General features: G+C 35.3%; 2 protein-coding genes across 2 annotated transcripts; one reads left to right on the top strand and one right to left on the bottom strand.

Moving 5' to 3' along the window:
* The first annotated feature begins 1,682 nt into the window (after positions 1 to 1,682).
* On the top strand, positions 1,683 to 13,657 carry Coq6 (ubiquinone biosynthesis protein COQ6, mitochondrial). The gene is made up of 10 exons (XM_071597868.1): positions 1,683 to 1,985; positions 2,230 to 2,420; positions 5,517 to 5,771; positions 5,905 to 6,012; positions 6,097 to 6,159; positions 6,373 to 6,480; positions 8,177 to 8,385; positions 9,039 to 9,154; positions 13,099 to 13,265; positions 13,475 to 13,657. The coding sequence occupies exons 1-10, from the start codon at positions 1,811 to 1,813 to the stop codon at positions 13,502 to 13,504; spliced, it is 1,422 nt and encodes a 473-aa protein (XP_071453969.1). The 5' UTR covers positions 1,683 to 1,810; the 3' UTR covers positions 13,505 to 13,657.
* On the bottom strand, positions 13,651 to 19,784 carry mtTFB2 (mitochondrial transcription factor B2). Its single transcript, XM_071597869.1, has 7 exons — positions 19,411 to 19,784; positions 19,189 to 19,337; positions 18,967 to 19,108; positions 18,744 to 18,883; positions 18,492 to 18,653; positions 18,246 to 18,403; positions 13,651 to 14,282 (listed from the first exon to the last, which is right to left on the bottom strand). The coding sequence occupies exons 2-7, from the start codon at positions 19,192 to 19,194 to the stop codon at positions 13,982 to 13,984; spliced, it is 909 nt and encodes a 302-aa protein (XP_071453970.1). The 5' UTR covers positions 19,195 to 19,337; positions 19,411 to 19,784; the 3' UTR covers positions 13,651 to 13,981.
* Positions 19,785 to 19,918: the final 134 nt, after the last annotated feature.

Here is a 19,918-nt window from a genome sequence, read left to right as displayed (position 1 = left end):
GCTTTAGTTTATCACTTTGTACTCTGAAAAGTTTTCTTCCTCAACTTCCCGTCTTTTCTAACCGCGCTTAATTTTCTCTTCTTAGTCATTGATCATCTTCTCTGTCATTGATGGCTTCAAAATTCCCTATGATTTACTTTTCCTTTTCCCATTTCTTCTGCACGTTTCGTTGTCTCTTTTTGTTAATCACTCCCCCTCCCTACCTTTCCTCTTTAGTTCCCCTCCTGCTATCCTCACTCAGAATTGTATTGGGTTTTTCTTGCCATCTTTCCTTTTTATTCCCGATAAAGCATCAACACCGCAAAACCTCCATTCTATCCTAATGAAAATTAGATTACCTTCCGTTACCGCTAAATTATTATCGAAATTTTCATCTATATCTAGACGGCTATGCAAGCTGTTACAAGTATTTACTCAAAGTCGTTGCTCAAACAAAATATAATATAGCGAGTGTCTTTATCGGGCTCCGAGAGTTTCCCTTTGGCATGTATCTTCACATACGATGGTGTTTGAATTAGGTTTAGCTATATCATTAACCCCATTCCTAAAATTCAATTGCTTTCATCCTGCAATAATTGTTTTACTTAGTCCCTTCATACATCCCCACCTCTTACATCACCTTAGTAGTAATAGTATACATCTGACTTTTTTTATTTACCATTTATCGATTTTAATTTTCCATCTATTGGCCGCTAGCGCTCTTTATGTGTGAATTAAGGTGACTGGTTATTGAAAAAAAAGAATGGTTGGAATACTCGTTGTTTATTATTTTATGATACTAATTTTGATAGCAAGACAAAATCTTTATTTAACTCACGTTAAGGGAATATTTTTATGCGGGAATTATCGTTTTGGAATGATTATTCAATAACTGTAGCACATTTGTGGAATGGTCAATTATGTATCTCACGACAAGTTTTTTTCTGTTTTAATATGTGCCATTGAAAGAAAAATGGAGCATTTAATTTCAATATATAATCATTAATGAATAGATGATTGTAAGTAATTTATGCAAAAAATCTAATGTTTCACTTGCAAATTTTGGACACCCTATAAATTATGAAAATATAATTTTAGGTAGTGTTGAATTATTCGTTCGCCACAATGAAATTTTAAAAATTAATCACCTATATGGGATCTTCCTCAAGTTCCCTGAAATTTTAAATCGATCGATAAACCATTAAGCGTTAAGAAATTAGCGGAAAACGTGTTTAAAGTTTGCCTCTGAAATGTGACAGCTCTAAAGTAGCAATTAAATTCCTTAAAATGCGTAAAATTCATTGAGACCATATTTGGAGTTACTTTTTTCGAAAATTGGTGATTTTTATTTTAATAGCTACTAATCCATTTATAAATAATTTGCGTTAAACATTTAATACACCAGATTTTTGCTGTGTTTTCGAAATGCAATAAATATCCGCTGTTACAAGGAAAGCGTGCAAGATGGAGTTTACTTCAGTAGTTACAGTGAGAAAAGAGGTTTGGAGATCAAAGAAGGTGTTTCGGAAACGATCTAATTTAATAATTATTAAACGCTTATACTTTCCTTGTCGTTATTATTAGTACGTGTTTGAACTATCGCCAAAATGGCCCAGAAAAATGTGAGTTACAGTGCCACCTTTATCAGGCATATGAAAACAAAACTAAAACGACGAATGAATATATTTCGCGCATCAATTATTATTTCGCGAACGAGTTTAAAGTAAACGTAAATATTCAGTATATAGTCCATTTCAGTATTCTGCGTTGAATTGTCGTCACACTGCAGCAAAGAAACACGAAAAGTTATTTTTCCTAGATTCTATAAATTATGGCATCCACATGCTGTCGTAAAATAATATCAGTCTCACTGTCAAAGAATTCTTTAGGTGCATATTATGGAGTAATAAAAAGGAATGTTCACGATGATAAGGTTCGGAGTAAGACTTACGATATAATCATAGCTGGTGGGGGAATGGTTGGTACTGCCATGGCATGTTGTTTAGGTTAGTATGTTTTTAATTGGCAAGTAATTACGTGTCACATATTTCCTTCTTATTTTTATTTTGCGGTAAATATGATGGTGGTTTTCCTCGGCATTGACATTATAATTTCCGTTCGTAAAAAGTTTTGTTCGGAATTACGTGTATATTATTGTTCGATTGAAAGTGTGACTTTCTGCGTAATTGATGTAAGTCATGTATTACATGTACTGATTTAGATTATTGACATTATTCTGTCGTTTCCCAGGTAAGAATCCGAAATTGAGTAATCACAAAATACTACTTCTTGAAGAAAGCGCAGAAAAAACATGGGAATTGAAACCTGAATACAGCAATAGAGTTTCAGCTCTTGGGAGTAATTCAAAAGCATTTCTTGACTCAATCGGAGCTTGGAGTCACATTGAGCAGTCAAGATTTAAAGAAGTGAAAAAAATGCAGGTGAGATTCAAGAAGGATATTTATCGCGAAAATAATGAACTCGCATTCTAGAAAATGAAGGCAATGTTGTTAATTTTTATAGTCATAGCATTGGGAACTGTAGGCCAAAACAAAGTGTTCGTGATGTTCTATCAACGTCTTAACACTTTAATATTTTCAGTCTGTTTGATATTTACTGAAAGTTCTTAAGTCATCCAGTGGTAGTACCTTCTCCACACCAATATTTCTTTAAAAATCTTCGTGCCTTAATAACTAACTTGGCCTAAGGATTTATAGTGAATATTTTGTGGATAGATGTCATGAAGGTCATGGGGACGTAGTAGTCGATTGGGCATAGTGCTGGGCTACTGACTGATGGGACCAAGTGATTTCTGTGCACCCTCTGATTTACCCAAGCTGTATGATTTTTCGAGTCTGTGAATGTAAGAATTTTGTGTGTGACATAGGGTTTAGTATGAGCTCCAACCTCACCTATCAAACTACTCTTTTGGCCTGATTACTATGGTTGGTATTGGGGGTCATTAAATGGAATTTTAAAAGGTTCTCCTGGTTTTCAATTGAATAACATCGGTCTTGGATGTTCCTCCTTTCAGTCACATTATTTTAACTCTGATTTAAATTCCCCCCTTCATAAATATGCTCATGAATGCTTCTTTTTTTACACCATGTTGTGATGTATTTCTGCCAATATAACTGGAGTCCAGTTGTGCTCCTGTTCTGATGAGAACTGTTTCTCCATCTGCTTACTCTTTGTAGTGTGACAATACACAGTGTGCTCCAGAAAACCTCACCTACTACCCAATTTAAAGACATATGTTCTGGTCTCTCCTTTGACTGCTAGATGGTAAAGGACTTTTTTCGATATGTCAAAGGGATACACCCTAAAAATAAGACAAAATTTCAAACCTGGAAAAGTTTACTTTCTGTGTATTGGTAAATAATTTGCAAGTTGGATAGGCTGTGTTCTGTTAGAATGCCCATCTTAAAGGGAATGATTCTCCTGCTAACCATTTCTCAAAGCTACAAGTAAATGTAGAAATCCTTTTAATATACCAAGGTCAAGCATACTGATGAAGATAATTTTGTTAGTAATAATCTAAATTATTAGCTGACCTAAGAGGGAAGGCAGCTGAGTGAATATAAATTCAATTGTATTTTATCACAAATGTATACCCACACTTATCCATGTAGATCCATGGGCATTTCAATTAATGATGTAATGGCCATGGATTAGTATAGTGAAAGTAATAATTCATATCTCTTCTACTGCTTTAGACTACGGCGGGAGATCATGAAGTGAATCAAGTCAAAATTGATAAAAATTATTTAGTCTTTTGTGTATAAAAGGTATTTTTCAGAATTTTTTTAATTGTTAGCCCCTTAATTAAAATGACACCCAAAGGCACTTAAGCTCCATACTGTATTTTACGACAACTTATTCTTTTATATTTTTTATTTTGAACTAAAATGATGTTCACAACGGCAACTTTGAAAGCTTATGCAAATTGCACTCAATTCGAATGTAAATTTTATGGTCTTTTCATTAATTCTGATCTGCAATGAAATAACCCCATGAGGGTAAGAGTGATTAAAAAACTGCTTGCTTGTTCCTTTAATTCAATTTCCAAAGAGACTCTCATAATCCCATGATAGTCCCAAGCTTCAGCCCCCAAATAATGTATTTCTGTCATTGGGTTCAGAATTTTTTTTAGATTGCCCTTATGAAAGTTTTTAGAAGACCTGTAAATTGACCTTTAAGGTTTGAGAAATGGGGCTTTCATGTAATTATCTGGAAAATTTGAGTCTGTTAGAGTTTGTTGTTGGCTTCATTCTGATAGCAACTTAGAATATTCATTGGTGCACATGGATTTCAGCACAATGTAGTTCTAATCGCTTGATGTTTGTTTCTAATCCCCTGCCCACTTCCTTGATTTCCTCAAAAGCTGTGCAGGTCTGGACCCATGCATTTTCTTGATGGAATATCATTTTTTTCTTTGCCAAATGAGGAGGGTTTTTCTTGATTTTTTTCGTTCAACCAGTACACTAACGATGCATAACACTCCCCATTTACCATTTGTCCTTTTTGAAAGTAATCAACGTAGATGATTTGATATGCATCCCAAGAAACTGTGGCTATCACCTTGTCCGGTGATTTCACCGTCTTCATCTTCTTTGGAGCCACCTTTCAAAACTATTTCAACTTCCTTTCTCTCTGGAGTTTAATAGCATATCCATGTTTTATCCACCGTTATTTGTCACTGCAGAAAATCATCAGAGTAGCATCAGAAAAGTGCCAAACCAGCCTCAGGAGTAACCACACGATTGTGTTTGTTCACCACTGAGAGAAAATGTGGCACCTAATTAGCCAAGAGTTATTTCATATGCAATTTTTAGTGTAAAATTGAAAATGCTGTACCATTTGGTATACCTCTGGCATCAACTACTTTGTCGTCTTTGATTCGTAAATCACTCAGAACCATATCATGGATTTTGTCAATTATTTCGGAAGACGTCACTTTCACTGGATTTCCCAAACAATGTTCATCATTTGTGGATGTATGACCACATTTAAACTCATTTACTCAATTGTTAACAATCACAAACACAGGAGTGGATGTGCCATGAACTTCATCCAACTCTGCTTTGATCTCTTTTTGGGGTTTAGCTCTTGAAGTGTTGAATCACAGCACGAAACTCATTTTTCTAAATAAACATAAGTTTGTTGCTTCAATCAACTATGAAAATGAAACCACATCATGGATAAAACTGAAACTTTAACTTCAGTCTAGTAAGAGATGGGGCTTATTTTTAGCAAACCTTTTCCAATACTCTGTTTGCCATCTTTTGGTTTTAGTTTGGTGTAATTGAACAACTTATGTACCCCTTTGGTATCATTCTCCCATTTACTAAAGGTGCTTTTGGTTAAGAAAAATCATAAGATAATTTTTCTAGTGTATTACCGCAATGATATTTTATTCCATGTTGAATATATATTTGTTGAATTTAATTAAATTTGTCAAATTAAATTATTTGAGTTGATTTGTTCAAGACAAATGCCAAATAACATGTATCTAAATCTTAAAATATTTCCCTTAGGTTTGGGATGCCTTTAGTGAGGCAGTAATCACATTCAATGATGAGAATTTGAAGGATGACATCGCCTACATTGTGGAAAATGACGTGTGTATGTCTGCGATAAATAAACAATTAAAAGAGTCCAAAGGCCCTGTTGAAACAGTATACAAGGCCAAGATAAAATCCCTCAATCTGCCATCAAAGACTGACTACAGTAAAACTGGATCTGTGAAAGTACAGTTGGAAGATGGAACTGTTTACACATGTAATTTGCTGGTAAGGGACATAGTTTCATGTATGCATTAGAGATTGATAATGATTACGCATTGTTAATCAAGTGCCATTAGGTGCTTGGTAGGTGCATCGTAGTTTTCATCTTCAATATCCTTCATGTTGAAATAAATTTCAGATTGGTGCTGATGGTGCAAATTCTAGAGTCAGAAGTGCAATGGGTGTGAATTACCTCTCCTGGAACTATGGGCAAATGGGTGTTGTTGCAACTCTTCAACTTAGTGAGGTAAAGACATGGAGTGTATGTAATTTGATTGGATCGTCATCTATTTAATGGTTTCCATGATTACTAAAAAGTATTTCTTTACAGCCCACCAGTAATATTGTTGCTTGGCAGAGATTTTTGCCATCCGGTCCAATTGCATTATTGCCGGTAAGGTCCTATCCAGATAAGTAAAAAGTAAAGAATAACTTTGCTGAAATTGTAAGGAAAATTCCAGCTTAGAAATGAGCAGGGTATTCAGAATTGCAAATGTCTTCATGTGGACTTATTTAGTTTTGTTTCAATTTGGTTGTTTGTACAGGAAAATTGGTTTCATTTTAGAATTTTTGATCGAGAGATAACTGTGTCATTTTCTTTTGATAGTTGACTGATGAACTGAGCTCACTAGTTTGGTCCACTTCCACTGAAGATGCAAAATTGCTGCTAGGCCTTGATTCAGAGAGCTTTGTCGACTATGTCAACGAGGCTTTGGTATGTATGGTTACACTTTATTGATGGCTACATAATTTATAAGTTGATTTTTTGCAACCATTACAATTAGTTTATCTTAAAACCAATATTGATATGTTCATTCTAACTGTTTTTTACTGTTGGTTTGTTACTGTTGATTACTGAGTGTATTGGTTTTCTCAGTCGACGGTTTCACTCTCTGGTATTCCAGTGAAACTCTCATCCAATAAAGGCAATTCTTTTGGTGAAAACACCTAATCAGTGCTGAGACTAATGTGGTATTTGTTTTATCCTGAACCATTGTGTTTTTTTCACAATTTTTGTTTTAAAATGTTGTCAACCACACTCCAGAGTGCACATACATATACAGACTTTGTTATGTCTCATTAATTATTATTAATTTGTGAACTCTTTAACGTGTTGCATTTCTTAAATATACAAAACTTGACTTTTTGAAAGTTCATTTTTCCAATGAAAGGGATCCCCATCAGAATAATTTTATGATGGTAGGAAAGAAGACCAGAAAGGCTTCAACTGGAATAAGGCACTTGTTTCTTTTTCAGAGCATTGTAGTGGCTTCATTAACAATTCATCTTTTCTTTGAAATTATTTTGATGCAAGTTTTGATTTAAAAGATTTTGTTAAATTCACTTGAAGATGCTAGCTGCTATCGGAGGCATCTGAAGAGTAGAAAAAAATATAACTCAGTTAAAAATATGCTATACTAAGTTGATTTCTCTTTTAAGTCGAGCTAAACCCTAACTTCAATAGTTAGACAAGTGAAATTCAAATAAAAAGGTATGAATTGCTAAAAAAATTCATTTTTCCATGACCTAGTCATTCTTCACTCTACATCTCTTGTATTTTTTCCATAAACCCTCTTTTTTTTGTATCCAATGCATATTGCACTGATTTTTTTATAGATAAAAAAACCTCAAAATAGGGTTTTACGAAAAGGGAAACTAAATGCTACCAATTAATTTTGACTAAATGAGTTCATACATGTGAACATTAAAAAAAAAAGTCTTGTGTGCAAACATAATTGTCCCATTGCCATAGCATTAAAGTAATAGTTAGCTTTAGGTCTAACTGTATCTTTAGAGCCCATAACCTATAAAAAGTCAAATTTAAGAGTGTAAAAATCATTCACATTGACAAGAACTCAAACCCAGATTCCTTGATTTCTGACCAGATGATTTAACCAGTTAAGCTCATATGTTCTTTTTTAGTTAACAAAAGTGAAGGTGAAAGATATGCATGCTGTGAAATATTTGCAATTTGGAGCAAATCAGCAGATGACTGTGTTAAAGTAACTTTCATGACATCTCTCACAGTTCATAGAATTTCCCAAAACCTACCATTGAATACCAATTATGGTGACCCTTCAATTAATCATCAACTTATGATATGGATATTAAATAAAATAAATATTTTGCAGTGATGCATTGATTTTTAAGAGCAATTATGGGCAATTTACTGGAAAAAACACAAGTCAATTCGATTAACTGCCTCATTTCCTATGACCAAGTGAGTGCCAAAAAGGAAAAAACACTGAAATTCCATTCAAATGATTTACATAAAAGTTTTCACGAGTCATCTAAGCCATAATTTCATCCAACTCTTTTGTTTTTATGTGTTTTGTATTTTTTTTGGTATTAGGTATCGTGTTAGACTTAGGGAAGTGGAATATGACTAATTTTTTGTACCATTTTTGTAGTGGAAGCAGTACCCAATAGAAAAGCCTGTTGAAGCCATAACAAAAAATCTGAGTAGCCTGTTGCACAACATTTTTGGGCCTACAGCAGCTGCGGGAGCAAGACAATTGCCGCCTAGCATCAAGTCTGTTGTTGAGGGATCCAGAGCAGCTTTCCCTCTAGGATTTGGCCATTCTACAAAATATGTGGGCCCAGGAGTTGCTCTCATTGGGTGAGGCTCAAATTGAAATCATAAGAAGATGGGGGAAGATTGTTGTTTGCTTGTTTCAAGTTCTTGAATTCCAAGAGGGACCCAAATATTAAAAGTGTCAAGGTTATTATAGGGAAAGAATACGTACAATGACCTATGGGATAAGGATGGTGTGTTTTGTGGCAAACACAGGCAGAAGAAGGAAATAAGCCACTTTGGTCAAATACACAATGATTGCTTCTCCTACTATCATTTATCTATACACACACACACACTCATACATATTAGTATTAAGTATGTTATTACTACTCTATGCCTTAAAATGAACGAAGGTTGAAATAGCAGCATTATCATGGAATGGTAAAGATAAATAAATTAACAATGGGTGATTAAAGAGGTCATATATACTTTTTTGTAGTACACTGATTATAAAAATACAATATTAGGCAAGTCAGATTTCACATGCAATATATTATTTTTCAATTAATATTATATTATTTTAAATATTATGCAGTTTTTAGTACCTGAAAATCTTAAGATATGATGAAATACAGAATTTTGGTGGTTAAATGAATATATTCAAGAATGACTTTTCTATTCAAAGCACTGATTTTTAAATAATTTAATGCTTAACTTGATGATGATAGCATTTTTTTTTGTTTTTAACCATACAGAGATTCAGCTCATAGGGTTCATCCTTTGGCTGGGATGGGTGTTAACCTAGGTTTTGGTGATGTTGATTGTCTCCAGAAGAAAGTGGCTGAAGCTATCTATAGTGGTAGTGAGATAGGTAAGAACATTAGATATGTCAATATTATTGTTATTTGGTTACACACTGTTGATGATGGGCTTTGGATAAACACAGACTGTTCACTGGTACATTTTTTTGCTTTGTCTACCTAGACAGCAATACTACAAAAAAACCACTATTCAGATCCACATACATTCTATCTCCTCTCATTTTGTCCAAAATTCTTTCCTTCCCCTGACCTTGATTGCCTGAGAAACACCTCTCAATCACAGTCTTCAACATCACATCGCCTGTCAGAATGCTCTCCTTCCTAGTAGTAGTAATTTTGAGGGGAGGCGACCGACAGCTAAGGTCATTTGCGCCATAGGGGAAGGACAGGAAAGGATGAAGGGTGGAGAGAAACCCGGCGTCGGCATTAGCCTACTCTTTACGAAAGGCGCCAAGGGGTCCGCGGCTTAACGTCCCATCCGACGGACGGCGTACTCACTCAAAGTGCCCTCCACAAAGCACCTCAAGTAGGGATCGAGATACCTCTGAAAAATATTCAACACCGCCGGGATTTGAACCCGCGCCCTCAGGGTGGGAAGCCAGTGCGTTAGCCCCCGCACCATCTCGATCCCCCTCTCCTTCCTATTTCCTTTATATTTCTCCTGACAATCCTCTCCTCCCTATCATGCATAATACTTCATTTACTTTCCCTTAAATCTATTTTGACTTTTCTATCCTTGTCCTCACCCACTCCTCAAAAACCTTAATGTAAACATTACATCTTGCTTCTACAACCTTGTTTCCACTCTGTACAAAACCACGCACACCAAAGTTTTCACTAGCCTTTTCTTAAAATCCTAAGTCAACATTCAATTTCCTCCTTGTGAGAGCTTCTTTTCCTAATGCAATTCTTTTATTTAGATGTTCATACTGCTTTCACTATTTTGGTCCAAAACACTTCTTAGATACGTAAACTGCTCCACCTATTCTGGTTTATGCCCTTGTATTTTAACGTTTTACTTACCCTTTCTCTTTCTGGAAAACAGACATTTGTTTTATTTACATTTATTCTCATCTCATATCTATCACACTAAATTTCTAATTCACTCGGTAATGCTTTTGAGACCCTTTGGCTGACTGACAAACTAAAGCTTGGTCATCAGCAAGCCTATATTTTTTAATTTCCCACCAAATTTCTTTCCTAATTCCTACTGATAATCCTTTCTTATCATTCCAGTTAATGCTTCTGCATTTCATATCCTTATCCATCTTCACTGTTTTATCCACTTGAATATGATGTTGCTTTTCATTAGCACTAAATTATGATCTGAATCTATATGCACTCTCAGGAAACTGTGGGATTTAATCTTAGGCTGTACCTGAATTTGTACCAAGCCATAATATAATCCGATATCTTTCTAAATTCCCGAGTATTTTCCATGAATACCAATGTTTTTTATGGTGTCTGAACCAAGTGTTCATTATGATTAACCTGTCTCTTGCGGAACTCTATTGCTTTCACCCAACATCCATTCCTTGTCTATTTATTGATCTAGGTGAATGTCATTTTTTTTACTTCTGGGCCGCCAAGTTATATTCCCTCAAATGCTTCCAATGTTATTTGCTGAATTTTGAGTATAGGGATGAAAATTATTTTATTTTTCCACTGCAAACTGCTCAGGGTTAGGCTTGCTAGCAATTTTATGGGGATTGGAGAATCGTCACGATGCCGTTGCAGGTCTTTGCTAGGAGACACTGGGACTCTGCTCTTGGTGGCCAGTCAAGATCATTGGAACAAGTTTAGCATAGATCTTTCGCATCACCAAATTTTCAGTGATAATGTTGTGCACGGTGCCAATACAATCTTTGATCATGCGCACACTTTATTTGACGGTCTGGATTGATCACTTCACGCAAACATCAGGAAAAAGTTGTTACCGATACTGTTTATACAACCTTGTGTAAATTATAAAAAATGTGTCCTTTCAAAATTCTGAAGTACTTGTAATTCATTAGTTAAAATATTTCGGCTCCATACTGATTTGAACTGAAATAGGACATGATATTTAGGATTTTTCCGAGAGGCCAATAAATAAATAATTTGGATGAATATATGACCCACCCTGCAGTACATTACAGCCTACTTGGAAAGAGTGATTTTTATCCCTGAAAAATCTTTGAATGTGAAGCTAAGAATCCTGGAATTAAATTCCAATTTTTCCACATTTTGTTAATTGAATTAATTCATGTAATTTTTTTCAACTTACATCTTTAAGTACAGTAAATTCTCAATTATCGATGCTAATGGATGCATGGTAATGTAATGGTAATTGGAAAAAAAATAACTGAAATATGTGGAAAATATGGTCCTGATATAAATGGATGAAGATATACAGAAATTCTTTTTCATTTTTTCAGATTAATTTGCTTTTTTTGGCATTAGAAAGTACAATTATTTTCTAGTCACTGGGGTAGAATGGGCCCCAGCCAGCCAGGGTGGAATTATAGTTTCCAGAACAGAAGTTCATAAACAGAACAGAAGTGTCTTAGCAGAATGTATTTTCCTCAGAAAGCTAAACTAATTCCATGGCCAGGAAAGAAAATGACAGGAAATGAATTGCATAAACCAATTAAAATAATGCAGTAAATAGTAAATATGAAATATTGCAGTCAATGAATGATAAGTTGCATAGTAAAACTATGTATTTACTTGGCTTAAAGGAGGAATTCTAAGGGCTAATGAATGCAAGGGAAATGGTATTAATAAAGTACAGATACCACTCATTTCTTAGGGGTAAATCTAAAAACTTTGCACGCAGAACTGAAATTTTCCCGAATTTCTTCTCTCAGGTTCTATTCAGTCCCAAACAATGCTCTGTTATGTCACTGCCCAACTTTTTAGACTTTCAAACTTTTCAATTCCAGGTAATTCAGGTCCTTTTGTTGACACTGGTAACAGAATTAGTCTCAAGTGACATACTGCATCATTTTTTATTGCGGAAATGTATACAAGGATCTTTTTGTGTTCATTTTTCCATTCAGTTCTCATTCCAGTTGAGCTGAGAGGAACAAAAATTATGGAGTGATGCACTTGGCTCAATTGGAGAGCCTAAAATTTTCACAAGTGATCAGAATAAAAGCCAGGATAGAAACTGAACTGATTGTGGTGAAAGCACTTATGTGGTACCATATGTAGGTTCCCTCGTAAATACCCCAACATTTGTGGCTGGATTCTTGTATGAGCTATTGCTATTCGTAAAATTCCAAAGATGTACATAGTTGACATGAACCAACTTTCATAAAAGAAGATTCAATGTTAATATATTTAACTACCATATTTATTGGTGTATAGCATGCATTTATATTGTAATTAATCAATCTGGATTACAATGAAAAATGCAGCTATTTATTTAGTCAAGTTTAAATTTTTAGAAGTAGTACATATAACACAGGTTTTCTGCTCAAAATTTGAAGAAGAAAGAGTGTGTAATATGCAGATAAATACAGAATGTACACAGTAGTATTTAGGGGAGGCGACCGACTGCTGAAGTCATTTGTGCCATAGGGGATGGACAGGAAAGGATGAAGGGTGGAGAGAAACCCGGCGTCGGCATTAGCCTACTCTTTACGAAAGGCGCCAAGGGGGTCCGCAGCTTAACGTCCCATCCGACGGACGGCGTACTCACTCAAAGTGCCCTCCACAAAGCACTTCAAGTAGGGATCTAGATACCTCTGACAAATATTCAACACCGCCGGGATTTGAACCCAAGCCCTCTGGGTGGAAAGCCAGTCCGATAGCCACTGCACCAATCCCGATCCCCTACAGAATGTACATAGGATTACTTTCTCTGCCTAGTTGTTCTAACATTGTTAAATTTTCAAGCAAGAATAAATTTAGTATCTGCCTGTTTGGCTCTTCAAGACTAACATATTGTCGATAGCTATCTTAATAAATCTTTGTGTGAATCTTCATGGAAATTTCTTCTACATTTCAGGAAACTCTCAATACCTCCTTGAGTATGAGACGGAACGCCAAAGGCACAATTTTCCCCGAATGGTGTTCATAGATGCTCTGCACAAATTATATGGCACGTCATTCATGCCAGTTGTGCTGCTAAGGAGTGTGGGCCTCCAGCTAACTGATGCACTTACTCCGTTAAAGGTGGGTGCCATAATGACTTAATATAGAAATATATAGAGGAATTGTTGTATTGCATATTCAAAGTCATTTATGGACAACCCATGATTGAATTTTAAAACCATTCCCTTGGAGACAAAACTTTCAGCTTGAAAAGTCCTTACTAAATATGATAGCCTGATAGATATGAAAGTTTTTGTAACAATGTTTGATTTATCTTTTTTCCTTTTCAGAAAATAATAATGAAGCAGGCTGGTGCATGAACAAAAGTGTGAGTCAAGCTTTGTAATATTGAATGCAGTTTTCATGTAAAAAAATCTATAAACTTAACAAATCAATAAACTTGTTAAGGCAATAATTATGTTGAGATATTGACCTCAAGTGTATAAATAAATGAAAGAATTTAAAAGTAAAAACTATTCTTATTATCTATAAATTACCTAATACACCTTATAGATTGCCTATGCCTGTGTTCGTGAATATTGATACCAAGAAATTCCAGTCACTGCAGTGTTCAACCAGATAGTTTTAACGGAAAAGTTTAGGTCTCACTTTGAATTAAGTTTTGAAAAATGCCACAATTTAATTAACATCTATCACTTAAATTTATTATTATTTATACAATGACAGTCTTTTGAATTAAAGTGGATCCCACTTTTCACGGTACACTTGTAGCAGTTTCATTTTAACTGAGCCTAACAGACTCTTGGCCATCCATCACTGTTCCACCAGTTACCTTATTAAATACCTTCAATTTTCTCCGCTGAACCTGAAATCCCATCTAAATCAGCATCAGCCACTGAGTCTTCATCATCGATATTCCCAAACTCTTCTTCATGCATTTCTTCTGGATTGTGGTCAATGTATGACCTAAGAAAATAGGTATCCATGGAATCTAAAAATGGACAGTGATCATACTCTGGCCATTGAGAAAACATTTGAAACAATTTCAGCACCTCTGGTGGAGAAAGTTCACCAAACTCGGTTACAATACTCAAGTTGTTGAAAATCAGTCTTGGTCCACAGCCTGGAATCCATTTTCTGAAAGAGTTCAATTAACCATTCAGTATTCAGAGTATGTGCCGTACATGTTATTATTAAGGCGATTTGAAAAACATGCTCCATCATTTTGAATGGGCTTGAAAAAACAAGTCGTATCATAATTGGAACATAAATATATTTAGTAGGCTACAAAGTGTTTAAGAAATTTCATCCAGGAGAAAGATTGTTTTGAAAAATCTTCAGTGTTGTTAAGTGATAGATTATGTAGATTATTAGGTAATCTACCGGTTAAAGTAGGTTTTTGGATGGACATAATTACTAATTAAATAATTTGTGACCCCTAGCAAAACACAACATCCTCCTCTACATCAGGTCCCTCTTCAGCTCTGAGTACTTTCTTCCTCCCTTCATCCCGTCCAACATCCCTATCCTGTTCCTTCCCTTTCCTCATTTGCCCAACGTTCTCCCCTGAATTACAGTCTTCAACATCCCGCTACCGGTCAATACCCCCTTCATCCACTTTTCCTGTGGATGTAGATATTATGTAGATATATAGCCAATTTTAGGATAACATAGTAACACAGTACACAGAATTCATACTATTTAGAGTAAATTATCTGTCAAGATTAGTTTTTTTGGAATCACAGTCTAAGATCACCATACATGAAAGCCCCACCTAATATTACACCCAGAATCTCATGTCACTCACTGGATTATATTAAACCATTCTTCAACTCCAAATATTTACTGCCTCCCTTTTTTCATTCCATTCAACATGCTTATTGTATATCTCTTCAAGGGATCAATGAAATGGAAGAGCCATCTCCAAAATGGAGCATCGGTCCTTTCTTTTTCTTCTCTCATCTATCTTCCTAACCATTTCTCCTGTAACCCAAAGCTAGCAAACTCTTTTCCCATTTGTCATTTGTTCTATTACATTTGTGGCTTTCATTATGTCATTTTTTCCAATCTTTCTTCTACCATACCTGCTCAGTACTGTTCCTCATTCAGAATGTTATCAATGGCTATCTGATACATAGTTTATTATTCGGAAAAATACCAAGTTTATTTATTCAGTGATCATGAATTTTCACAAAGTAAACCTGCAAACCATCGAATTCATATGATCTGAACACCCATTCAATCTTGGGAAACTGTGTAAAAAGATTATGCTAAATAAGGAATGCAATTAGAAGAAGTAATTTCAAGCAAAAAATTATTCGTAACAGAATATACTATTAACAGCCATTAAAATATATGCAGGCAAGAATAAAGGGTAGCCAATGGCCTTGGCATGATAATGATGTTTTCACTAAAGCCAATTTTAGCCAATCAGGAAAATTGGATAAGGATAATTTATTTCAAATGAGAGGATATTGAGATATTGAATGAACATTTTTCAAGTTGAAAAAGAAATGAATTTGAAAAAAATGCACAACTTCTGTGGTTGAGATTTCACTCATTCATGTTCTCAGAAACTTGATTAATTAATTTCTTATGTTATACATAATAGGAGCGAAAAACAGATTTTAAGTGCAATTCAGAAATTGACAATTTATGAGTACATATATCTAAGAGACAAGGAATTCTTAAGGCTCCAATGTAAGTGACCTTAAAAGATCATCAAAACATCAATTACATGTGAATTTGATCACCATTATTAATTATCAATCCTAGATTTGAGTAGGTGACAGCTGGAAAAGGAATTCTTTCACCTGCAAACCTCTTTACACTTCATCATCTTCTGGGTGGATTTAAATACACATATACAAAACGAAGGAATCATACTTGGGTTTTTATCAAGGACAGAGAAACAAAATCACAAGAAATATAGAACTAATTAGTTTTTTGAGTACACCAGGAAAAGTGTTTGGTAAAATGTCGACTGGAAGATTGTGCAGAAAGGAGTGCAACAAAATCTGGTGAGTGCAACATGGTGTTGTCTGGAAGGTGATGCATGGAAGTGTAAACGAAACAATGTGGTTCATTTCTTGATTTAGAGAATGCATATGATAGGGTAAAAGTAAGAAATTTTGAGAGGATATGGTATTGAAATAGATAGGGAAACAGACAAGGAAGTGTTAGGCATGGTGAGGGAAGAGGAGAGTGGATTGTTGGGAGAAATCCAAAGGAGGCAGGAAAGATGGATGCAGAGCACTTTGATTGACAATCGGATGTTTAAGATTGTGATAAAAGGGAAAATGTTACCCCTATCCTGTTTCATTCCTTCCCTCGTTTGCCAAACATTCTCCCCTCTATTACAGTCTTCAACATCCCAGTACTGATCAATACGCCCTTCATCCACTTTTCCTGCCTCCATAGGATTTCTCCCAACAAACCCCTCTCTTCGCCCACCATACCAAGTACTTCCTCATTTGTTTTCTTCTCGGTCCATTCCACCTTCTCCATTCATCTCCACAACCACATTTCAAAAGCCTCCGATCTACGTCAATCCTCCTGCTTCAATGACCACGTTTCCGCACTGTACATAGCTACGCTCCATATCAGTCTTTACGAGTCTTTTCTTAATAACCTTACTCAACGTCCCTCTCATCAACTCCCTCCTCCTAGTGAAAGCCTCTTTGCCTAGCGCAATTCTTCTCCTTATGTCCCTACTACTTTGACCAAGTTGGTCCAAAACACTGCCAAAATATGTGAACTGTTCTACCTGCTCTAGTTTTTGCCCTCCTATTCTAATGTTTAGCTTAGCTTTTTTTTTCTAGAAAATCGCATAACCTTTGTTTTATTAATATTGATTCTCATCCCATATCTGTCGCACTGAATTTCCAATTCACTCAGCAATGCTTGCGGCCCCTTGGCTGACTGACAAACTAAAGCTTGGTCATCAGCAAACCTAACTGATTTTATGAATTCCCCGCCCACTTTCATTCCTATCTCCAGTTCTTCCCATGCCTCTTTAATCATTTCCTCCACATAGAGGTTGAACAGCAACGGTGATAATGGGCAACCCTGCCTTACACCTCTTCCTAACACTGCCCATCCGGACTTCCCGTCCCTCACACTCACCTGAGCCGTCTGAGACACGTACAGGTTACTGTTAGTATACCATCCCTAAAATTCAGTAACTTTAATAAGAAATTTGTCATAAAAGCACATTATATTTCAGTTAGAAAATTCAAATGTAAAGACTTCTTGAATGTTTGTAGGAAAAAGTATGTGAAAGGCACGCATGATAATCTGCATTATTTGGAGCAAAACGAAGGTGAAGCCTGCTCTCCTAGCAAAATTTCTGAGCTTTCAACCTACATCATATGAGTGGTTAACCATATGGTATTCTTAGGGACCCTTCTTGATATCTGCAACTAATAAGCTAAGCAATAAATTTCTATCAATAACAGTTACATTAATAGAATTCTAACTTAACAGTTCCAACTTAATTTTTTCTATAATGCCAGTAGCTATAGCCTGGTGATGAGATAAGTTATTCCACAAGATTCATCACACAGGCAAGAATACATTTTTGTTACAACTTCCCCTTGCATAAAACATAATGGAGAAATTAGGTAATATAGAAGGGCCAGCATTTGTTATAGTTATTACCCTCACTGATAGTTTAAAATATAGGCTTTAGTAGTTACCATCTTAAGAATTAAATTAATAATGACCAAACCAATGCAGACTCAATATTTGAATAGAGCAAAATAACTTAATATTTCTGGAATATTGTTCTCCTGGTTGAAGCCTCCCACAAGCCAGGAGAAACTGTACATGCACATAAAAATTTAAAAGAGATGGAATCCCCATGATTCCTGTTCATAAAAATAATACATCATTAAAGTATGAGATTCAGAGAAGAGCGTAAAGTACAGCTCTCCATTTCTAATAATTATATACTTTGAAGAGACGTCAGACCAGCATGCCCAAGAATGGGTACACCAAAATTATCAAATGGAGATACATCACTGCTATATGCTCACATAATTTTCATTCGATTTTGTTGGTTATAAAAAATGACTATGGGTATGTAAGGAGAATACATACTCGAGAGTGGGTATAACTTGATTACTCCGAACTGAAAAGCATTGGCGTACAAAATGCCAAAGAGCCTTGAGATTTTCAGCACCCTGGACTATCTCATGCAAATCTTTGCGGGGTGTAATTTTTACCAAATACATAAAATCTGGATCAACGTTAATAAGCTGCAATGAAAAGGGCAAACTGTAATTCTTCAATTCAATTTCCACTGGAACTACAATTAAAGAGTCAAAAGTGAAACAATTATATTACCTTTGAATAGGATGTATTTTTCTCTGCGGATAATTCTTTCCCCCATGGGATAAAATCCTTCCTTGGTAACATACACAGAAATTGTTTCTCAAAGAGAATTTGAAATAGGACAGATGAAGCATGGTATAATTTATAACCTGCTGATCCATCGCAAGTAAAACGCTGAAGTTAAAGGATCAAAATTAAATAAAAGGATTAATACTTGTATTCAAAATAATATATTTTTTACATGTCTTTATAAATCTATCTTACGTGGTAATCGTATGGTCTCATTGCAAGATATATTTCCAGCCGACCAAGTCGAATAAATCCCTTTTGAAAAGCCAAAGCAGCAATCAAATGATGTATAAATATTTTGTTAGGAGAGGGGACAAATATCTTCAGAGGAGGTCCTAACAAAATTAAAATACATGGTCAAGACAATAAAGATTCTGTTCACATATTCAGCATTAGATGGGTACTATTTTCACTATACCGTCATTCCACGGTTTTGGATTTACACAGCGCATTTTATTCAGAATGATTTTTTCATCAAAATAATCCAAAAGTATACGTTTCCAGATCGAAAAAAAATCATACTTGTGCAAAAATAATCTATCAGATTTTTTTATAAGTTCCTGAAACAAAGTTCGATAATAATTAAACATATTTGACAACATTTTCTCACACCACGATTATTTACTTTCTTGACACTCACATTCATCACATCCCAAGTTACTGTTTGAAAAGCATGCACCTCGCATACCCTCTTTTTAAGTATAGCTTCCGTTACTACGCCCAATCCTGGGTTTACTTCAAGTACTGGTGTATTGACATCGCCTTGAACCACACTCGCTGCAATAGTATCTGAAACATCGGCGTTATTTTTCAAAGGAGTTCATAAAATCCATTAGAAATAACGACCCTTAATACGTCATACCTGCAGTACTTTCACCAACCACATATAAACTTTCTATATGATTGTAGGCCTTCGAAATATATTTTTCAGGAATGGACTTCTCGTCTAGTTTGCTGTTATATTGTTTCAAATAAGAAATAACATTTTCTGAATGACGCTGTTTAGTTTTGGACAACTTACGATTCTTTGTCGATATTTTTTCAGTATTGTTTAGCTCAGGCAGACTTTCCTTTTTATCCTGCGTCGACAAATTGGCACACAATCCCCGTTTTCTTTGTATAAGAGGCGCAAAAAAACTCGTGGGTAATTCATGAATCCCAAGAAAATTCCTGAGCGAACTATTTAACCAATAGCTGAAATGCTTTTCACAGACAAATATTTTAGCCGAGTAGGACATTCTGAATAACCGCTTTGAACAAGTGAAGAACATTAAACAACACGAGATGAATAAACAACCGACGATGAAAACGAGCGCGGGATTTCAAAGATTTTTGTTTTCCATAAGCTGTATCTTCAGCATTCGTACGGC

The sequence above is a fragment of the Hetaerina americana genome, unplaced genomic scaffold, assembly GCF_022747635.1.
Source record: "Hetaerina americana unplaced genomic scaffold, ioHetAmer1.1.p SCAF_9, whole genome shotgun sequence".
NCBI lineage: Eukaryota > Metazoa > Arthropoda > Insecta > Odonata > Calopterygidae > Hetaerina > Hetaerina americana.
The sequence above is the reverse complement of the archived record's forward strand: the minus strand, read 5'-3'. Positions and strand labels throughout refer to the sequence as shown.